Source organism: Telmatherina bonti, assembly GCF_933228915.1.
Source record: "Telmatherina bonti genome assembly, chromosome: 6".
NCBI classification, from domain to species: domain Eukaryota; kingdom Metazoa; phylum Chordata; class Actinopteri; order Atheriniformes; family Telmatherinidae; genus Telmatherina; species Telmatherina bonti.
This window is the reverse complement of record NC_136624.1, coordinates 29405576-29427314: the sequence shown is the minus strand read 5'-3', so window position 1 is coordinate 29427314 and position 21739 is coordinate 29405576. Positions and strand designations below refer to the sequence as shown.

The 21739-nt window shown below is 40.0% G+C and overlaps 2 protein-coding genes across 7 annotated transcripts in view; one reads left to right on the top strand and one right to left on the bottom strand.

The window, feature by feature from the left end:
• The window catches only part of LOC306756915 (calcium-dependent secretion activator 1-like), a gene marked incomplete at both ends in the record, with an annotated part of 75190 nt that extends 68775 nt beyond the window's left edge, over positions 1 to 6415 (top strand). For all 5 annotated transcript variants that reach the window (XM_079241852.1, XM_079241851.1, XM_079241848.1 and 2 more), the window contains 2 exons: positions 6061 to 6165; positions 6242 to 6415. In XM_079241852.1, coding sequence (XP_079097978.1) covers positions 6061 to 6165; positions 6242 to 6415 — 279 coding nt within the window. The remainder of the gene's footprint in view (positions 1 to 6060; positions 6166 to 6241) is intronic.
• A 3721-nt stretch (positions 6416 to 10136) lies between these two features.
• ca16b (carbonic anhydrase XVI b) overlaps positions 10137 to 21739 on the bottom strand; it is a 107886-nt gene continuing 96283 nt past the window's right edge. For both annotated transcript variants that reach the window (XM_079242959.1, XM_079242960.1), the window contains 16 exons: positions 21435 to 21526; positions 19963 to 20054; positions 18983 to 19079; positions 18782 to 18864; positions 18395 to 18529; positions 18160 to 18294; positions 17263 to 17435; positions 17006 to 17141; positions 16143 to 16289; positions 15595 to 15688; positions 15204 to 15280; positions 14949 to 15077; positions 14695 to 14841; positions 14456 to 14598; positions 13623 to 13758; positions 10137 to 11676 (listed from right to left, as the gene is read on the bottom strand). In XM_079242959.1, the coding sequence (XP_079099085.1) occupies positions 11530 to 11676; positions 13623 to 13758; positions 14456 to 14598; positions 14695 to 14841; positions 14949 to 15077; positions 15204 to 15280; positions 15595 to 15688; positions 16143 to 16289; positions 17006 to 17141; positions 17263 to 17435; positions 18160 to 18294; positions 18395 to 18529; positions 18782 to 18864; positions 18983 to 19079; positions 19963 to 20054; positions 21435 to 21526 (1963 nt within the window). In that variant the 3' untranslated portion in view covers positions 10137 to 11529. The remainder of the gene's footprint in view (positions 11677 to 13622; positions 13759 to 14455; positions 14599 to 14694; positions 14842 to 14948; positions 15078 to 15203; positions 15281 to 15594; positions 15689 to 16142; positions 16290 to 17005; positions 17142 to 17262; positions 17436 to 18159; positions 18295 to 18394; positions 18530 to 18781; positions 18865 to 18982; positions 19080 to 19962; positions 20055 to 21434; positions 21527 to 21739) is intronic.

Sequence of the window (21739 nt, the reverse complement as noted above, 5' to 3'; positions counted from 1 at the left end):
GAGACACACCTTGAGGGTCCCAAAATAAACATGAGGGGGTCACAGTGAAGAGAAACAAAAGGAGAGGAGACAACATCTAATATTTATATCTGAAGTCCATCTTTGAAGCTTTTTTTTAATTATTTTTCCACTGAAGGTGGTCACATTTAAAATCCCTCATTTTTTAGGGTACATTTGTTTTTATTTGTTTTTTTATTTTATCTTTTATTGAGGCTAAACTGCATTACCCGTACAGCTGTCAGTACTTTTTCAATCTTTGTGTTTAGCCCTGAGAATAGTTCAGCAATAAATGACACCTGCTCAAGTTTAGTAGTATCTAGTAGCGGTTTTTTAAAAAAAAAGCTGAACTTTAATGTTTCATCTCTAAATCTTTTACGTGCTAAAAGAAGAAAAGATTAAACTTACGTACAGACAAAAAAAACCCCCACCTGTTTTCACATAAAAACACATTTTTATAAAGCCAGATTATGTGCACCTCATGCATGATTATTTGAAAGCAAACTAAGCCTGATACACAGCAGAGATTGCACACGGACAGCTCTTCCACTCCTTATTATCATAATATTTTTCAGTCCACACTCAGACAGCTGTATTAATAGGTGCTATTACCAACTCAGGAACCGCATTCTAAATAATTAAGTGTGTACTAAATTTTATCAGGCCTTTCCAGCCGCAGCCGTGTGTAATGTTCCTGCGTAGGGTAGATGTGCTGGCAGTGTTAAAAGACCTTGCTAATACATCTGAACTATCATTTTGTTCTGACTGCTGCCAGCGTCCTGTGCTCTGAACATACACAATTGACAACCTACATCAAAGTTTCCCCTTCAGAAGTGTTTTCTCTGTAATTTGAGAACTGAGACCACCGACTAAAACACATTTCTTTTCTCTCCTCTTCCTTTGTGTAACTAAATTTCACATCACGCCTCTTCTCGGCTTTCGTCTATACAATGTGACGCAACCGGTGCTTTTTGGATGCTATGTGCAGAGAGTATTTACCCTTCATTTATTTATGGCTAAAAGTGGGGGTGGAAATCAGGCTTGAGTACATGCATACTATTTCATGACCAAAATTTATAACGGGAAACAATTAGCACTAATGGAGTTTTTTTGGTTTTTTTTTCTTTTTTAAATGTGAGGAGAAGGATGCAGATCTCTGCCTTCGTGCATGCACACAGTTTGGTCATGGATCTGTAATGAGTTTTATGCCTCTGGACCCTGAGCCTCTAAAGTTAAATTGAAGCCATTTGCAAAGGAAAGCACTCTCAGGTTAATGAGCATAAGGTACCAAAGATCACAGACCTGCACCAGAGAGCCCCAGCCGATAGAGGTGGGAACCAGTGTGTTGCAGAGTGAAGAGAGAGAGCACTGTCTTATCAAACATAATCCTAACAGGATACATTGACATAAATGTGTCCTCCATGTGTGATTTGATCGACACATAATGCCGTGACGTGTGTGCTTCATGTCATTTACACAGACCTGTGTCTGCACAGGTGTGTGACAGCTGTGTGTGTTTGACACTTTTTTCTGTGAGGCAGTGACGTGACGTTTTTATGTCTGACAGACGCTCGGAAGTCTCCATTTGGTTTTCTGTTTTTGTGTTGGCTGTAGAAGCAGGAGTTTTGTGCCAAATCAACTTGATATCCCCCCCCCCCCCCCCCCCCCCCCCTCCCCCCTCCCCCCCCGTCGACGCGTGAGGAGTGAAGCTGTTGTGAAGTGGGTCTGCTTTCGTCCTCTCAGGTCCACACCAGCTTCCCTGTCTGCTTGTCAGTATTTCTAACGTGGAGTTTTACCTCTTGTGTCCTCTGTGTGGCCCCAAAGTGCAAAATCCTACAAAGCACTGTCATGTTCAATGAAAGATGTTTTTTTTTTTTTTTCAGCTGTTGAATGTTTCAGTTTTTTGTTGGTTTTTTTTGGCATTTTTAGTTGCATGCAAATTTAAAGTTGTCAGTGTTTTGTTTTTGCTTAAAAGCCGATTTTCAACGCATGCCTCTCCATCCATTTGCATGCATGTGAAAGCTGTTTTCTAGATGCTGCACAGGCTCTACTTTATCTCTCTTTCCTTCACTAATTTATTTCAACCCTTTTTAATCTCCTCTTTTCTGATTAACACCATTCCTGCTGCGTTCTTCTAGTTTAAAAAAAAAAAAAAAAAAAAAAGTGGCACTTATCTCTAGCATTGCGTTGCCTTGTTTTATCACATTATGTTGGTTGGCATGATTTTTAGAGTCAAATAATCTTCCTGTGTACATCTTCTAGCATGACCCTCCTCCTCAGAGCTCTGCCTCATCTGCACATAGAGCAGCCCTCCTTAGCACGTACAAAGCCACTCACCTACCTGCGAGGTCTGCATGCACTGCACGCTCAACTCGACTGTGAAGTGGACAGGCGTCTGCATATAACCAGACAACCATCAGCCAAATCCTTTCACTAATTAAACCTCAAATAAAATCTTAACAGCCAAACAATTAAACTATCCGCACACTTCTAATTTGGGCTTCACAAGCTTTTTTTCCCCCCTGCTTTCCTGCCTACTCACAAGTTTAAAGTTGACTTCTCTTCTTGGAGGTATGACAGCCGTTTCTCTCAGACATGCGTGCTCTTCTCTTGTAATTTTAAAAACTGGGAAATGACGACCTAAAGCGAACGACAGAAAAGCTACAAGAAAAAAGCACCCATCTCTCTGCCTGCAACCCATTTTCACACTTTCATTCTGTTTTTCTTTCTGCTATTGAACTTGTGTCAAAACTATAATTTCCTTTTCCCCGTAGTAGTTTCATATCTGCAGTGCAGAGCATTTTGAGATGCAGCTCTGCGTTTCCATTTGAATAAATTATACATAAAGGCTAAGTAATTGCCTTCAGTAATGGATGGGCCATGCAGATTTTACAAAATATTGATTTGAACATTTTCAAGTCGTTCTAAAGGTAATTGCAGTTTAAAACAGATAAATCTGTTAGCGCTTTATGACTTCCCTCTGTTTCATTAATTCCTTCGAGTAGCTGAAGAATCAGTGCACTGAGTAAATGTCTCTGAAACGCCTCCTTTCAGCCTTTCAGAGTGCCAAACGAGAGGTTTGTGTGAGTGTGTGTTTGTGTGGCTGTCATACTTGTGTGTCTGAGTGTTTTTTTTTTCTAAACATCTAAGAATGAAACTAAGAAGTTTAACTTCACAAAGATTAAAACAAGACTGGTTTTTTTTTTATGTCAGTGGAGCGAAGGCTGTCTTTGCATCAGGTTTTGTGTTTACTTTAAATTTTCACATATTCTGTTCAAAACTGAAAGGAGCTGAAAGCTTCAATCAGGTCTTTACAGATAATCTTCAAAGATTATTTTAACACTTTTGGAAATTAACACATTCCCTGTTTGAAATATAAATAGATTTGCTGTCTCCTGCCTGCCTAAAATAAAGCTTCATCTAGAAGAATTAGCTGTGATTAGAGTACAGAAAAGAAAAAGCTCATCATTCAGTGGTAAAAAAAAAAAAAAAATCGTCCAATCAGCTCTTCAGCTTGACATGCTATTACTGAGGTTGTGTTGAATAACCTATTTTTCTGCACAGGAGAGCTTCTAACTGAGTGAAATGACCTAGAAGTAAAACTCTAAGTTGCACTGGGGTTAAAAGCTGGTCGAGCTCTTTAAATATTCAGGACAGGAATTCCAGTGCTGATCCAGTTTGTCCTTTAGCAAAGGAGACACTCAACCCATGCTAACAGAACGGAGAAGAGAGCACGCCATTTGCAGCATATTCTCTTTTCACGACTCTTTTCGCTTTATTTCTTTTACCCCGTGTCATTTTTCAACAGGTTCAAGAACAAGTGTCTATGTAAAGACCATAGGCCATTCTACTGTTTTTATAAACAAACTCTTATTCCGCTCTCCTTTTATTCACTCCTATCCTGAATGAGGTCTGAGTATCATCCGGGACTTTCTTCTTCAGTTGTGTGGACTAAATCAAAGAATGTCAAAGGTTCAAGCTAAACATCAGAGTATAATAGGTAGTCTTCTGCCATTTACAGTACATAGTTGTAGTTAAATACATTACTCACAAAAAATCAGGGATATTCAGTTTTTATTTGGCATTTATACTGATATACCTCACGAATGCAGGACATTTAAAAGAAAATATAATGGTAAAGCCTTTATGTCAGACGGTTTACTGAAACAAAACTAACAACAGTGGTTGGTATATCGTAACCTATAAATGTCTACACCTCAATAACTTATGTGTGAGGTGTGGTCTTGGTTTGATGATGTCTAAATGTGAACAGGATGATGAAGAGGATGGTTTAGCCCTTTAAAGCACAACCTTAAAACCACTGGGCAGGAAAAATCCAGTATTTTAAATCAAAGTCTTTATTTGGCCCTTTAACAAAATCTGAAAATAAATATTGAAAAAATAAGTACATAAATGTGTATTTTTTTTAAATATAGTTTAACTATTTATTATCATGTGATGGGTCCACCAGGGGGCAGTAGACTGTATCTTATGGTGTACAACAGGGTTTTGAGTAAAGTTTCTACATACAGTGATGCAAAATGTTTCAGAAACTGTGTGCATCCTGTATTATACATTTGGCTTTACAGGGTTAAATACAAGCTGTAAACGACTCAGAACATTTAGTGGTCCATTCATGGTTCAGATGTTTATTTATTTATGTATTATTTGCAGTTAATCCCCTTATTAGATAACAGCGTCTTGTCCAATCAGTACCTAAGTACCGAACAGTTGTACACATGCAATCAAAATGTTAGAGAAAGAGAAATTAAGTTCATCTGTAAAGCATATTGTACTTTTTAGGTTCTTTAAGAAATCAGTCAACAAGCTGAATATCCCAAACTTTTTGTGACACATGTATAATTTGTCTTGTAACAAAGGTTTACAGGAAACTTTGTGCAGTTTTGCAAAACCTGGACGTTCTGCAAAAGCTGGATTCCACTTCAGCTAACTCACACAGTTCTGATGAAGATTAACTCTCTTGTAAATTATAGCTTTTATCTCAAAATGTCAACTCTGTGATTGCAGGTCAGTTTTCTTTATGAGCTATTGTCAGCAAGTGTCCTGGAAACACATGAAGACAGGAGACAATTTAAGCAGTGAATGCAGTGGTTTAATTCTCCACAAGAGCAGCAAATGTAACTGCAACCCATACGCCTGATGTAGCAGATGATATTTATCATGAATTTGATTTAATTCCTACGTATATTTGAATCATTTCGACCTATGGAATGCGAGACCTGTCTTATTGACTGACTGGAAACAAGTCTTCCACTCAGAGGACAGAGACAAAGACACTGTGAGACGCACCGTATCTGTAAACCATGCAGACCAATTCTCTGGTTGTTTTGAGTCTCCAGTTGTGTCTTTGCATTACTTTGCTACTCTTTACATTTGTCTGTTCCATTACTGTTGTTTTGTTTCAGATTGGTCACTTTCTATCTCCTCGTGGTCATTTTCTGACCCAGTTTCGCTGGTTATATGTTTCATTTGTTGTTCTGCATCTTAAGGCTGTTTTGCAGTCGTAGTTATTTTGCATCTAACTGGGTTGTCATGCTTCAGCTCAGTAACATATTTTGTACCGTTTTGCTTCTCAACATGGTCTTTTTTGGTCTCGTTTTCTATTTTTTCCGGCCATTCTTCGTCTTTTTTTTTTTTTTTTTTGTTCCAGCTGTTTACCAACTCATGTTGGTTATTTGATCCTTTGTACTCCTAGTTTCTGTGATTCTTTTCATGTTTCTTTCATATTACATGTCTCTTTCTGATACATGATTTATGATTTCTGCAAACAACCAGAGGATCCCAAGGCAGACTAGCCTGTTCAATAATCTTTTAATCTGTATGAACTTAGATGAAGACCCAGGTTTAGTTTTTCATATTTCTTTCCTCTAATTTCTAACATATCAAAGTACAGCTTAAATGTCCAGTATTAATGACATGGTATACTGTCTGTGTTCAGTTGCAGTTGCTTATATGTGTCTAAAAGGTTAGTCGTACGTCACGGCGTCTTGAGTATGTGTGTGGGTGTGTGTTTTGCTGGAGAGTGTCGTTTATGTGTTTCAGCAATGGTACACTGCCACCATGAACCTGCTGGGGACCTGGCTCACTGAACGCATGGATCAGCAGCTTCACGTCTATCAGCTCAAGATCCTCATCAGGATCACAAAGGTACGTTTACAGACAGGCTGAGCTCCCAGGATGCCTAGAATTCCCACCATACTGACGCATGCCTGTGTTCCTGTAGAAAAAGTACAGAGACTTCCGGCTGCAGGGTGTCCTGGACTCCACCCTGAACAGCAAGATGTACGACACGGTGCGCAACAGGCTGACCGTGGAGGAAGCCACGGCTTCAGTGAGGGAAGGAGGCATGCAGGGCATCTCTATGAAGGACAGCGACGAGGAAGATGAAGAAGACTAGAGCCTGTGCACTGACACTCAAGCCCGCCCTTCTGTCCAAACCTTCCCTGCCCCCTTCCCTCTCACCCTGACCCCTCCTCCCTTTCACACTTTTGACTTTAGCCTGGTTACCGATGCATGTACCAACTCAGATAGCCACTCTAGGACCTCTTTGTCAGCTCGAAATGCCTATGAAGGAACTATTAACTATTAAAATAGAACTTATAATGAAGAAAATCAAAATAAAAATGTAAAAAAAATAACCATGATTGGCAGTTTAGCTGTCATGATAAAGATAGCACCTATCTTTGATCTTCATTTCTAAATTCATTTCTATGTGTTACTAAGCAATATGGAGAACCATTTGTTTGACAATGTTGAGTGAGATTAATAGGTGTGTCCCTGTCCAATGCAAAACCTATATGGCGCTTCTTTGTCGTAATCTACATTCATTAATGGTACATTGTCGTGATGATGAGTGTGTGGACCCTTTTCTTTGTCTCGTCTGTTTTTAAGTGAATGCCAACTGCTTCAAACTGAAAATAAAACCTCTGTATTTGTTTACGGCTGTTACCAGATAAACCGTTGTCTACTCACTGTTATTAACATCGACAGTAAGTCCAGACCTGCATTTTTATCATGTGTCAATGCTATGTGGTCTCATCTCAATTACTAATTAGACGCTGTTCAGCTGTAATCTTGAACTATCAGCGAGTGGGTATTCAGGAGATGCAATATCCTCATAGCTCCATTTTGATAACTTGGAAGATTCTATTTTTATTTCAACATTTTAAAAAAAAGGGCCTTGAAATAGGTTTTATTTTAATTGAGTTGCACTTTTACAGAGAAAAGAGCAAAAATAATTTTTTTTATTGAGAAAAAAAAAACCAAAGTTGGTCTGTCCTTGTTCTGTAACTGTGTAGAATGAGATGTCTGGCATTTGTTTGGGTCTCACTGTTGTTTTGTATATATTATATAAATATATATAAATATAAAATGCTGTACATTGCATTCTGAGCCATCGCTGCATGCCTGTGGGTTCCCAACCTCCCCAAACGCTTTCTGTTTTCTGTGTGAAGTAGCTGGTGGATTCATTCTTGCTTTTTTGCCTTATGAAAGCCAACAGTTGTAATATGCAAGAGCTGTGGCCTCGAAATAAAAATTACTGTACATGTGCATCCTCTGTCATGTTTACCTGCTGCCCCTCAAGACCCTCAGAGACAAACTGATCAGAGACAAAGCAGCTGTGGAAAGTACCTGCATCTAGTAGAATTCCTTGGCTACCTGCTGCGCGAGTCCTGACACGGGCTTAAATACAGACACGGTGTTGTAGACACAATTTTAGATGCGGTGGGACTTTTGCACTGTGGAGAAAATGCAGCTGTGACGGATGTCCACAAAAAGTCCAGAACTGAACCAGTGTTTTCTTCTGTCAGACTTCAGGTGTTAAGGCCGTCTGCATTCAGACAAGTAAATACCATGTCTTATGTGCACTTCGCTTTCCAAGGGAAAGGTTGCACTTTTTTACATGTCAGATAGACAATAATGAAAGATTTAAATCCACAACAGCACCTGAAGCACTGAAACGTAGCCCCATGTCAAACTAAAATAAATACTTGGGGAGTGTGGTGGTGCAAACAGATGGGGGGGTAGGAGTGTGTGTATGGGGGAGTGTGTTGGTGCGTGTGGATGCATGGGGGAGTGTAGTGATACACGGTTATGGGGAGAGGCGTGTGTGTTGTGGGAGTGTTGGGGTGCAACTGTGTATATAGATGAGTGTGAGGGTGCAAGTGTGTGGGGAAAAAAGTTAAAATAAATAAATACTTTGTGACACTATACTAATAAAAGGTGTTATAAATATGTCTGCATCCATGAAAGAGGAATGTTTTCAGTACAATCTATAAAGTAACTTTTCTTTGCTTTATGCCTCCATTTTGCAGATGGAAGGTTTTCTTTTATCATAAGGATAAAAGATTATTGATAATCTAGCTATGCAAATGTCATGTGATCCACCAGATGCCCGGCTAGGTCACCTCTACTTTTCACTGAGCTCCTGTGTTCCACAGACGGCTAACCTGCTGGCTGTGGATGGTAAGGAGCTGGATTTAGCTGCTACAGTACTTCTGCATAATCTATGCACTTACTGTCTGGTGGCAAACTGACAGCGACAGCAAGGGGGCGACATCAGGTACAGGTTTACTACTCCTCTAAAAGCCAACTCATCCCTCTCGTACGACACAAAGAGGCAGGCTACACCACACCATCATTACATACCAGCACTGTCTCACTATTAAACACCATTATAATATTATGCAAATTGTAATAAAGGAGAATACCTCTGCGATACGGTAGAATAAACATTACATGATTGACTAGACCTTTTTCCCTGTTAAATCGCAAAATAGATTTAACCAGTGACCCCAGCCTAAATGAGCCAACACTCTGCCCACCATGGAACCTTATGTAAATGCCAGTATAATCTGGTCTACATCCCAGCAGGGACCTCAGAGGAGCAGCTATGATTACTGGGATTTTGCTGTGGAGATTTAAAGAATAAATCTCACTCTGGTGAGAGTAAGATCCATCACAGAGCCGGGCGGCAAACCAAGCTTTTGCATTAAAATGTACAAGGATGTGATGAGAAAGGTTCCTGCGCTGGTGTAACACTGACAATAAGCCCCCTCCCCAAAAATATATCATTATCAGTTGTAGTAAAGAGACATTTTGATGTGGAAACAAGTGGCCAGCAAGCTGAACTTTGCTCCAAATGTTGGAGCAACTTCTGGGATTTAACAAAGCCTTCATTTCCAGAAAGGATGCTGAAAAACTGAAAGCATATAAATAAAGTCAAGAAAGAGCAACGTCCAGGGTTGAAAAGGGATTATAATTATCGCCACAAAATAACGCAGAGACGGAATATCGGCCCAAATAAAATACAATTTACAGTCTGAATTCGAAGCCTTAATTTCTAATGTGAGGAAAGCATCACAAAGTCAGATTATCTGGAAGGTGAGTTCCTGAGGCTCAAACAGAAACATGCTTAACTCTGGTTAAAGTCACACCTTTGACACTGGAAATCTGTACTGCACGCTTGTAACAATTTTGATTTTAAATTCTTGTTGATTAAATAGATCTCAGGACAAAACCACTCACATTTGTTTCAAACTGGAACCACATCTTTGGTTACAAATAAAGCATCATCCCACCAAAAAGAAACTACAGTGTATAGAAAGTTTTTGCCTCCTGATTTTTTTTCATGTTTTATTTATTTACAGATTTTTTTTCCTCTCTTTTTTTTTTCTGGACACTGATCAGCAGACTTTTATGTCAAGGTAAAAGAAAATTTAAAAGAAAATAATATGAAAGAATGTGTATTTATGAGAAATAAAACATTGGAAAAAATATGGACAAATTGTGAAGAATAAGCCTTTTTGTAAAATTTAAATCATCACTGGTTGAAATATTTTCAAAGTCCAACAGTTCCAATCTCAGGCCAAAAAAAAAAAAGAAAAAAAAGTCTTATAAATGCAAATGAATACTCAAAAGAAAACGATATGAGAACTTCAAAAGTTCCAACATTGGACAAGAATTAAGAACATTTTTTTCAAGGCACTGAATAGCATCTTCACCAGGCGGGCCGGAGAGGATGCTCCTCCGCTTTAAAATCTACTAAAACTGTGAAACAAAGAATTCCTGCAGGAAACTGTGCAAAAGCTGCAGCAATATTTCTGCAGGAATGTCTCATGTCCTAGAGCGGTGAAGTCGGAGCGCAGACCACAGCCCAGTCGAGAATAAGAGGCAAGTCTTTAAAAGATTTGCACATCACTCACAGCAGCTTGGCAGCATTTCACAGAGGAACGCTTAAGTATCCAGAAGCACAAAGCTGACAGACATGTCCTCAAACACTCTTCTACTGAATACGAAGGAAATGAAAACTTTTTTTTTTTTTTTTTTTTTTGCGCTGACTTGATGTTTTTCCCCATTTGGAATTAATTTCGCCGAGTCCGTCGACATTGCTTTTCACCTTGACCTTTAAGCTCTTATTGTGTGTTGATCAGTGTCGAAACGAAATGCGAATTACATCATCTGTGACAAAATGCTGTAAAATAAAACATGAAAAACTTTGCATGGAGTGAGCACTTTTTTTTTTTTCTTGTCTTTTTTTTTTTTTGTAGGCATTTCATCGTGTCGGTACAGATACATGGGTTATAACAGCTGAGCTTGGACTGCTGAGGTTAGAAAAGCAACAACAGAAGCTGGAAAAAAAGGGGACATGATCGGAGATTTGCAGAAAATACATGAGAAGCTACAAAATCTTCCAAATTATGACTCCACATCATGGCCTGTGGACAAATATGCAAAAGTACAGGAAAAAAAAAAAAAAAAAAAAGAAAGAAAAACATAACAGCCGGCTATTAAGGATATAATATATGTGTATATATATATTTATATATATATATTACAAAACAATATAACAATATAAATCCCTGTAAAAAGCAATAAATGTTCACATTAAATGTTGAAACACATTTGAAACAAAATAAGCCATTAAGTACATTTTACAAGACAGCAGTGAGATACTGGGACGATAATGTATAGGCAGCTATGAGTCTCTTCATGTGTGAGAAAGAAGAAGAAAAAAAAAAAAAGACTTCGCCCACGTTAAGCAGAGCGCCAAAACAGTATGATTGAAGTGACAAAGTGACAAAATACATGCTGGGCTATGGTAGCAAGTGATGGAGTGTTTTGTGTTGAGACTTCATTGGATGTGGGTCGCCTTCACTCGTCCGGATCTTCATGCTTCAAGGTTTGTCTCGATGCGGTCCAAGGTCCCAGTTTCGTTGCGATGCCGGATTTGAACCGTTTGCAAAGTTTCACTCGCTGGGTTTTTAGGCAGTAACACTGATAGTATAGTGCAAACTGGACAGAGCTGCTTTTTCCTCGTGTCAACTTAAACAGGTGCAAACGCTCAGCAGGAGAACATTTAAGACAAGAAAAAAAGGACAAAACATAAATATCAAAAAACTTTTATCAGTATAAAAAGTAATAAGGTTATTCGTTTAATCAATAGTCTGGCAAAAAAGGCCTCAGAAAAGTTCTTGGATTTTTACAAATTAAGTGCCTGCATGAATGTCCTCAGACAAGAGACTCCATGCTCTCTGCAGGGTCCGACTCGTCCGCAATCACCACCACCCCATTAGTGTCCATGTGCATGGGGCTCAGGCTGCACTCTCTGTTACTGACCAGGCTGAGCATGGCTTTGTAAAGGTACTGGTACTGCTCCTGTGCACACAAACACAAACATGCAACACGTTAACAACTCCATCTATCACTTTTTTTCTATCACTGGAACTTCTTCAGAGCTGAATGAGACGAGATTTTTTATAAAAAACTCTAAGGAATGAGGAATCAAATTGAAAAACTCAAATATCGGGATTTTTTTTGCTTCACAATTTTAAAATAGTATTTTTTTTTTTTTTTTCAAATAAATCAAAATAATCCATTATAAGATTTTTGTCATTTTTATTGATCTTTTTTCTCATCTTCTTGGGTGTTATAGCAGCACAATGATGGTCAGGCTACTGTGTTTTTTCCTAATTGAAATCTGAAAAAAATGCAAAAAAGTTTTGTACATTTTTTTGTTTGTTTTTAGCCAAAAAAATATGCAATATTGAAGAATCGTGAGAATCGTAATATAAATCAAATCAGCACCCAAAAATATCGGAATCGAATTGAAACGAAAGCATTTGGTCACAGCCATAGAAAACACAGTTTGTAAATGTTCAACGGAATTCCAGGAGTTTGCCTGAAAATGCCAAACTCCTGGAAATCCTGGAAAAACGATTCGAGGAAGCTACATTTTGAAAATACACTATTTAAAAGCCCAAACCCTTTTCTTCAGACTTCCCCCCGGAAGGTCCGCCCCCAAGGCTCAGAAACACACATCACGTGTTCCCGAAGGTTCGCTGTGTTTTGATAAAGTGTGCTAGCTAACGTAGCTAGCCAAGCTCCATCTCTCACTTCGTTGCCTTTACAGGTGCTCCGGGCCACAGAGTGTGCAACTTGTGCACGAAGAGGGGCACACGCAGGGGGACTGAGGGATGAATGATGGTTGGTTTTAACAGGTGGGTTAAAATGACTGAATGTTGTGTTTTCAGTCCTGTCTGTTCCACAGGTGTCTAAATAGTTTTATGTTTGAGCATTTAATTAAACAGCTGCAATCAGGATGTGAATATAGTTACCGTTACGTCTGGTTACCATGACAAATCATTCATTAGACATAAATTATTTACTTAGTATATTTAATGAGACTGATTTATTCATAAATCCACTCGTTTCCTTTAACTGAAAATGGGGCCTGATTCTGATTTCCTTTTTGATCATTTTAAGGACGTAACATTAAAAATGATGGTGAATCATTTATTAAACAGATTTCCTGAGTCTGCCTCTGACACCTCACTAATCCCAACAAAAAGCTGAATGCCTGCGAGTTGAAGCATAGTTACACCCATCCCATTGGAGCCTTAAAACAAACTGCAGACATGTTTGCAACAAGAAATTGCTTTGTTTACCTTTAACCTCCCACAAACAACTTCTACAAATGAATTATTTTGAAAATTGTGACTTTGTCTGCTTAAAATGTAAATTAAAAAGGGGTGAACGAAACTCTACGTCGCAGCAGTCAGGAGCTCCTGGAGAAGTAACGCTGAAAACAGAACTTCAATCTATTTTAGTGCAAAAAAAAAAAAAAAAAAATCAGCTCCTAAGAGATATGAATGTGACTTCAAGTCCACTGCATGAATGCACATTTGCTGTTTGTAGCTCCCGACTTGCTTTTTTCAAAGCAAGTTTTCAAAGCAGCTTCAAAGGGTTGGCGTCAAACAACGAGGATGATCTTTTGGCAGGATGGCAAATTAATTTTTCAGAAAAATTAACTGTGTTTTTATGATCCTAAAAGTTGCCGTTTATATCCAGAAACCCTCCTTTCCACGTTGCTATAGTAGCATCATTTGTAGGACATCTCAACATAGAAATCCTTTAAAATAAAAATAAAAAAAAAGCCTCAAAGTTTCCTGGAGATTGTCTGCAACTTCATTTAAAAAATAATTCAACACGATGATGAGAGCAGATTTAAACTTCACGCACCATAGCTTTCAGTTTTGCAGCCGAAACCCCCAAAGCCCCCCCCCCCCCCCCCTCCCTTTGTGTTTCCATCAGCATAAACTTACTATATCAGTGAAGACTCCCGGCCTCATGAGATTGATCATCTTAGCCACCTGATAAATGTCAACGAGCCCCTCGTTCTCCAGCTGCTGGGACAGCGTGGTGAGGGCGCACAGCATCCCTGCTGACACTGCTCCATACCTGAGAGAAGATGGTCAAAATAAGCTCGAAGTAAAACTTGTAGCATTCCTCTGACTCCTCCTCATTTTAAACGGCAGCACAGACTCTGGCTGTGTTCTTCTGTCTAGTTTCAGTAGCCGAATCCCTTCATGTCCGAATCCAGTGTCGGTAAGTGAGGAGAAATTGCTGCCTTATTTATTCTGGGATGACTTCAGAAAAAAATTATGATTGAAGGTGGAGTGAGAGATGAATGCTGCTCAGGCGGCAGAAATTCCCACAAATAGCAGCCAAGGTGCTGCAGACACTGATGCATGCAGGGAAGACATCAGCTGGGAGCGTGGATGCTCTTGCGGTTTGCCTCGTCTTTATCCTGGCCCTATTTGTTTATTCTGGTGGTGGCTTGTAGATTCTCTAGTGCTGGCATCCACTTAACGACTCTGAAACCCCAAGCCATGCAAAGTACTCAGCGTTTAGAGCTTCTTTCCCTCCCTGCTGGTGCAAACACCAACAACTAACAGAGAGTAATTAAACATTAGGGGGAGAGTTACATCACCTCTAAGCCTTTTGAATCTGCAGCGTGCGAGTCCAACAGCATGCGATTTAATCCCGCACATAACTTATTACCCTTGGACTTCACTTCAAACCAAACCTATAGAATATATGTCTCTTGTGAATTCTTAGCTATGCAATGACAAAACGAGGAGAAACACAAACGTACTCATCGTGCACAATGGTGGGGCCATCTCGGGTCATGGCTTCCTCCTTGATGACACTGATGAGCTCAAAGGTGCTGCTGAGAGGAGCGTCGGGGTTCGGCCATTTAGGGCACTGAAAATGTCTCACCTCCAGAACGTAGTCATCCTGTGTACACACGTTCATATTTAGGCTCCAGAAACCATTAAAAGGACGCTCACAGGTTGTAATGATGAAGCCTTCAGGAGGAAGGGGTGTGGGTACCTGTGTGGCCTCTAAGATGAAGTCATGGATGATGATCTGCTCCTCGTTGGAGAGGCACAGTCTGTCCTTACTGATGAGAGTGACTGTGAAGGTGATGCAATTCATGGCCTCTTCCCGACTTGGCCAGTAAACAAATTCATCCTCAGCCTGCAGGGAAACATTCACACCCATCTTATTAGATTTCCTCACTAATTATTATATAACCCACTCTTTAAACTAACTTTTTAATGATCATCTTTCTTGTTGTTGCTTACCAGACCCTGGTTATCAGGCAGCATGACAATAATCTGAGCGTTGTGGTCCCAAATCATCCTCCAGAAGTCTGTGGTGGTGTGGGGCAAAGGATGCTGGGTCACGATGAACTCGTTACTCCTGTAATAGCCCTGAGGTGACAAAAAGTGAGCCGTTAGCCTACTGCGTCCTCATTTCCTACAGCATGGTTTTTTTCAGGAGCACGGGGGGGGGCGCAAAGAGAAAGAAACACTGCTCATTAATTATCCCCACTGTACCATGATGTAGGATGCATTAATGTAATCTGTTCCTTTCATGCCAGGCAGAGTGGTGAGTCCAACCCTCGCTCGCTCCGCTGTTGAGGCAGAGATAGAAAAACATGCTTTAAATCACAACCCAAGCCTCTTTTATATCACATCGGCTGATAATGCACACATTCATTACCAGTCCTGACTGTTGCTATAGCAACAAGTACCTCCTTTTCCACCCTATCAGTGTGCCGAGAACGCATAGAAAGATTAACTTATCGGATTAGGGAGAGAGATTCTAATTCTGGAAAAGGAATTGTTTCAATAATTTACAAACTGAAAAAAAAAAAAAAGATGTACATTTATTTAATGTTGAGGGGTATTATTTGCTCGGCCGCAGGTCCGTTAAGTCAATACTCACAGGGAACCACTGAGGAATTGCGGTTTTTCTCCTTGTTGCAGTCTTTGTGGGCGCTGAAACACTCCACAGAGCGGATGTTGCACTGAGTCAGCAGCTGCAAGGAGAGAAGGCCAAAAAAAATAAATAAATAATAAAATTTTTTTTTAAAAAATCACATTTTGATCTGGCAGTCGCTGTAAATTCAAATCAAACACGATGAATAAGATATAACCTTGTTTAGTAACCTGAAATTAACAGCACGTCTTTCAAATTAATAATGAGTGCGTGAAGCTCGGAAAGAAGTGACATTATGTGAGCAATTATTTATTTCTCTCTTGATGTTGAAAGAGCTGCAGCTTGATGAAACATTCATCAGACTTTGCATAACGCAGCAGGGGTGACAGACATGACTTTATTAAAGCTAACATCAAAGACACTTCCAATCTCTTCATGTCTGGTAGTGGAAAGTCACCATGCACGCCGCTAACAAGCTCCTGTTACAAAGACCACCTCAAATCCTGTGGATGGGATGGCAGCAGGTCGGAGAGCAGCGGTCGGTCGGGACTCACCCGGAACTGCTTCTCCAGCCGTGTGCGGCCAGTCGAGTTGGGCGTTAGGATGCTGCTCACATAGCTGTGCAGCTGCCAGGCAGGCACCTCTGTCTCTTTGCTTAGAATGGCCTCCATCAGAGCATCGTGGATGAAGACGTACTGCTCCTGACGGGAGACAGAAGGGATAAAATGTTGACATTTTCCTGTAAGAGCTCATAAAGTCTGATTTTTTTCAAAGCTGCACTCTTTCTAGAAAGTCTTTACATGAACAATAAGTCGATGCATTTCTTTTCTTTGAACCAGCAAGGCAAGTTGTATGATGTGATGGAGAACAAAGCAGACACCTACAGTCTAGTCCAAGGATGATGGAGTTTTGTTTTACTCCACTTTGCAATGTCATAAGATCAACAGAAATGTGAATAACCTCCGTTAGCACGTGGTTCTCGTCTGATTTACAATTCAATGAATCACGTTCTCAAACTGAAATGTTATATTATACTTATGCAGAGTTCCTGCTCAGGTTAGTTGAGCTGAACCAATCATATTATAGGAGGTGGTAGCCATCTATATGTGTGGATCTTTAAATAAGAGATTTAAATGTTAATGAGATAAAGACTGTGGGGGTGTGGGCTGGGAGCAGCTAGCTTGTGTCTTGCTGGTGTGACACGGTCGTCTGGATCACGGTGAGAGTGTAACAGTTTGCACTTGGTGCTAGTCTGAAACTGCAGTGAGTGCGACCTTTATCTGAGCTCAGAGTATCAAACTAAATAGATTTCATAACTGCTTTACCATCTTAAATCACAGCTGACCTTTAGAGGAAAAAAAAAAAAAAAAAAAGAAATCCAGTTTCCCAGTGCACCGGATTATTTTGGGCTTCTTACCTCAGTCTGGACTAGGTAGTTGCGTTGTGTGCGTATATGTTTGAGGAAATCCAGGACGCTGACTGTGCTTTTGTCCTTGATCTGTTGCAGCATGCTGTCAATGACGATGTACGTTCCCGTGCGCCCGACCCCTGCACTGGAGAGCACAAACTAATATAAGCGGCTCTGCAGCGGGAGCTTTCAACAAAGTCAGCAGATATGAGTCTTAACACTCATCAGCCACAATTATTAAGGCCAGGGGCTCAGTAGTAATGTACCTGCAGTGTACCAGGACTGGACCCATGTCTGCAGTACGAGCCGCTGAGGAGCGGTTGATGAAGGTGAGGACGGGAAGGGTGTACTCCGGTACTCCCATGTCAGGCCACTGAGTGTAGTGATACTGAACCACCGTTCGTTCGTTTAGCTTCCCTTTAGGATTCCCCTTCTGACCCTGAAGCATCAGAACAGACACACACACACACAATGTTCCTCACACTCTCAGCATGTTGCAACAGAATCAGACCGCAGGATTTTATTTCCATTCCTCTGAGAATTTGTTAAACAGAAAAGTCTCACATTGAGAAACAATAAAAAAACTAAAAAAATAATGTAAAAATGCTTTATAAAAAATATTTAAAATTATTATATCAATAAACTGCATGAAAAATGAAAAGGAAGGAAAAATATTCACAACAAAAAAAGCTACCACTTTATTTATGAAGCACTTTCTGACAGCTACTGCTGAACTAAGTGCTTAACATAATTAACATATTAAAACATAAAACAATAAAACAGAAAAAAAACAAAAAAACAATAACATTTAAAACCATAAAATATAAAACAATGAAAGAAATAAAAACAATAAAAGCAAACTCATTCTGGGTAAAATGCCAGTAAGAAAATAGGTGGGTCTTAAGAAGGGATTTATAAAAAAAACCCAAAACAAAACATTCAAACTTCTCAGGAATCCTGAATGACATGAATATGAACATTTCTAAAAACAAAAGAAAACCTTTACGTGTGTGGTTAGAAATAATAAAACTTCTAACAAAACGTTTGGTAAATCTAGGTTTTGTGTTCATAAAATTATAACAACATAAATGTCGGGTCGTCTTTGCAAGTTAAGACAATGAAAAATAAAGATTTCTCTTGTCCAAGCTAAACTTTGAACTTACCTTTTTAACTTTCGTGTTTCTGATCAGAAAACGGCGCAGGGTGTAGCAGGCGTGCACTTTGGTGCTTTTCAGCGTCACCACGATGTTTCCATACTGCTCGCTGTTCTCCGTTGGCCAGTACTGGTCACATTTCCTCTGAAAGGCACAACGGGCGCGATGAAAAATGCCTTCGAATGTCTAAGACACCATTATCGCTGTTCTATGTACAGATAGTAAAAGATAAACGCAAACCTACCCTCCCTTTTTCCACAAGGTTGGTTATCATGACAATGATTCCAGTGTTCTGCTCCCACACCATCCTCCAAAAGTCCTCAAATGTAGATTTAAGAGGACCCTGAGCAGCGATATAAGCTCTGGGTCGGTTGTAGCCCTGTAAAGACGATAACGGGTCATTGTGTGCAGGAAGAAACTATCTTTATTTACTGATAAGGCTGTGACAGTTCAGAAATATTTAACCAATCTGACTTGACTCCATGACTTTGATAGCTCTATTGAAGTCAGTAATTTATTTCAGAAACAAATGCTTGCTCTTAAAGCTAAAACATTGCAGCAAAATGATACATTTAGAACTAAACGAAGAAAAACCTGAAGCTCGAGTTTTGAGTAAAATAGAAAAACTTACATCCACATAGTTGGCGTTGATGTAATCCGAATGTTTGGCGTCTTTCCCAGCCAAAGCTCGTAATTTCACCCTGCTGTGGTCATCTAGGGAAAAAGCATCCACATGTTTATGTGGATTATGAAAAGGATGAAAACCTGATATAAAAAGATTATTGAATCCCACGGCAGGATACATCTTAATCAGATTTTACAGCCGACTCACAGGCCACAATGTTGATGTATCTGTTTTTGTGCTTGTTGTCGGGATGATTGGAATGTTCTGCTGTGATTTTCAGGTCGACTATGGAGCGTTGGACCTCCTGGAGTGAGAGAAAATAGACAGCAATGGATTTTATTAAACAAGGAGAGAGGAGCTAATGGAATTAGCCGGCGTAAAGATGCCTGAACTGTAACAGGGCTGCTATAACCGGCCCCGTTGTGATCAGCAGCGTTTGCAATCCTCTAGGTTTCTAAAAAGGGAAATTTTCCCCACATCTATGCTGCACATAAGGGAACTGGTGGCTCAGAATGAGCCTGAATTCCCAGCAGGAGTTTAGAGTTTCAGTCAAGGACACTTCAACAGAGCAGATGCTTACTGCCACTGGGGCTTGAACTGAAGCCTGCAGTGGAACAGCCTTCTCAGTTTTCCTCGTCACTACACCGCAGCGCATTCACCCATCCAAAAAAACTCAGTCACTTCCAATGCAGCTTCATCCTGGTGCATTGGAAAAATCACGCACACCAGTCTCACATCAAATGACCCCAATTAGAGGGAATACCCCAGGGGTGAAGCTTTTGCCTCCTATCTTAACCTAGTTCCAGAGAAAAAAATGTCTTCCATCCAGTCGACCAGCAGAGAGACCTTCTCTAATTAACCTCTGCCTCTCTGATCTTTCTCCCCATCTTTCTCTCAACCATCTGGTCAAAATTACAAACCCGACATACAAATGCCTGCATGACTATTGTTCAGATGCAGGCCCATTAGCAGACATGTGCAGGACTGACAAACACTATCTGAACTCAGCAGTTTATTAGTCTGAACTGAGAAGTGAAGCGAAAGCGAGTGGATTTTTATGCATGGCTTGCTTCGTTTATGCTGTTGTGAAAAACGGTATTTTTCAGACATCACAAAACATTACTATCTCCTACGTAAAGCAACGCTTTGAGAGTTATTTAACATAAAATCTGCGTTGGAAGTCGTACCTCGAACTCCTCGGCGAAACCCTGCATGTTGTTTTTGTAGAGTTCCATGATGTGTTTAACAAAATGCTTGACGGGGATGGCCTCCATGTCTTCTGCAGGACAAACAGACAACAGCGCCAGCAGTCAGAAACGTGCCCTTTACTACGTATCCAGTCTCTGTTCATCGTGATAAAGAAGTGACCTCACCCACTGGGTTTGTTTTGAATGGATGGAAATATTTTTATTACTATGGAAATGAATGCGATTCATCAGGAAGGACGGGTTTTAATGCCAAACCAGTCGCTGAGAGTCAATTTCCTGATAGAGAATCATTACAAGACTAACCTGGCAAATACCTATATCTGCTATTGTGAGCTTTTATAGAGGGGGGACCATCTGTTTCATCTGAGCCAAATCATTCCCAAATCACACATGAAGGATTGTTGATGAGGTTGGTTAACATCACACAGGAACAACAATGCATGGGACTCAGCTGTCAGAGCTGCTGATGCCGGCCAATGTCTTAACTAACAAACCCTTGCAGCTGAGGCCCGAGGGGCCCTGGCTAACCTCAGCGGTTACAACATAAAGGTGAGCTCTCATTTATTAATCTGGTCATTTATCAAAGCCAGGCATTCAAATGGACGACAAACGGATGAAGCTGCTAGTTGTTTTATGAGGATGTAAAAAATGTGCAATGGTATGCTCCATTTTAGGCTTGAATGTCTTATGGCATAGCTTCAAATGTGCAAAAATTTAGATAAGAAATAAAAAAACATGCATTTTGTGAGCACATTAGAGCCACAAAGTTCGAAAGAAAGACAGAAGAAATAAATGTAGAGTGAATAATAGCATTAGCTGCACTCTGACTAAACTATCACAGCCTTAAAATGAGCTTTAAGAGACTGTGAAAGTAAAGCCTGGTATCGACAAGCTGCCACTGCCCTGCTGCCTGGGATATAAAGGACAAAAAAAAAAAAAACAAAGCCAACAACTTCTACAGAGCCTTTCGGGGAGTCACTTCACATGTAAATGAACAGAAACTGTGCAAACAAAGATGTCACGGTAATTCCAGAAACCACTGGAAAGCAGCGAATGACAGAGTGGAGAGGTGTGCTTTTATCAATAGACGTAAATCTCCTCGGTAAGCCGACGCTCCTTCTGAACATTTCAGATTAAAGACACTTTCTGAGGTTCGATAAGACAATACAAACGTTTATTCTACGAGAAAAGATTTAAACCGGGTGCAGATTGGAAGATCTGCAGAAGTAGTTACATTTCCTAACCACACCACACCTTCACTGACGCACCACTTCTTTCATCCATTTATGAATTATAAAATCCAATCAGTTTTTCAAGACTTTTTAAAAGCAGGATTTTGGTGATGACTTCCATATACTTTTTTTTTTTTTTTAAATCTTGATACTACACCAGTATCATCCCAGGCAGCCGTATGCATTTTCACTCAGTATAGGAAACATAGTAAGGCTCACCTGGTATGGGAATGATGGGGATACTCTCATTGGCCACCACCCGTGGAGAGCTGCTCTCCTCCACATAGAAATGAGCTGTCTGAAAAAACCTCCTACAGGGACACAGAGAGATAAGAACATTGATTCCAGCACAGTAAATCCACATACTATCAACACAAGTGAAGCAGTAAAGTGTATTAGCGAGGCATCCTCAGATGTGAACCGTCAACATCAGCATGTTCAATTTTGAGTAGAATGACAACAGCTGAAATCTGCTAATGAAAACCCCAGAGTAACTGGGACAGAGCTGGTTGCACACGGATAGA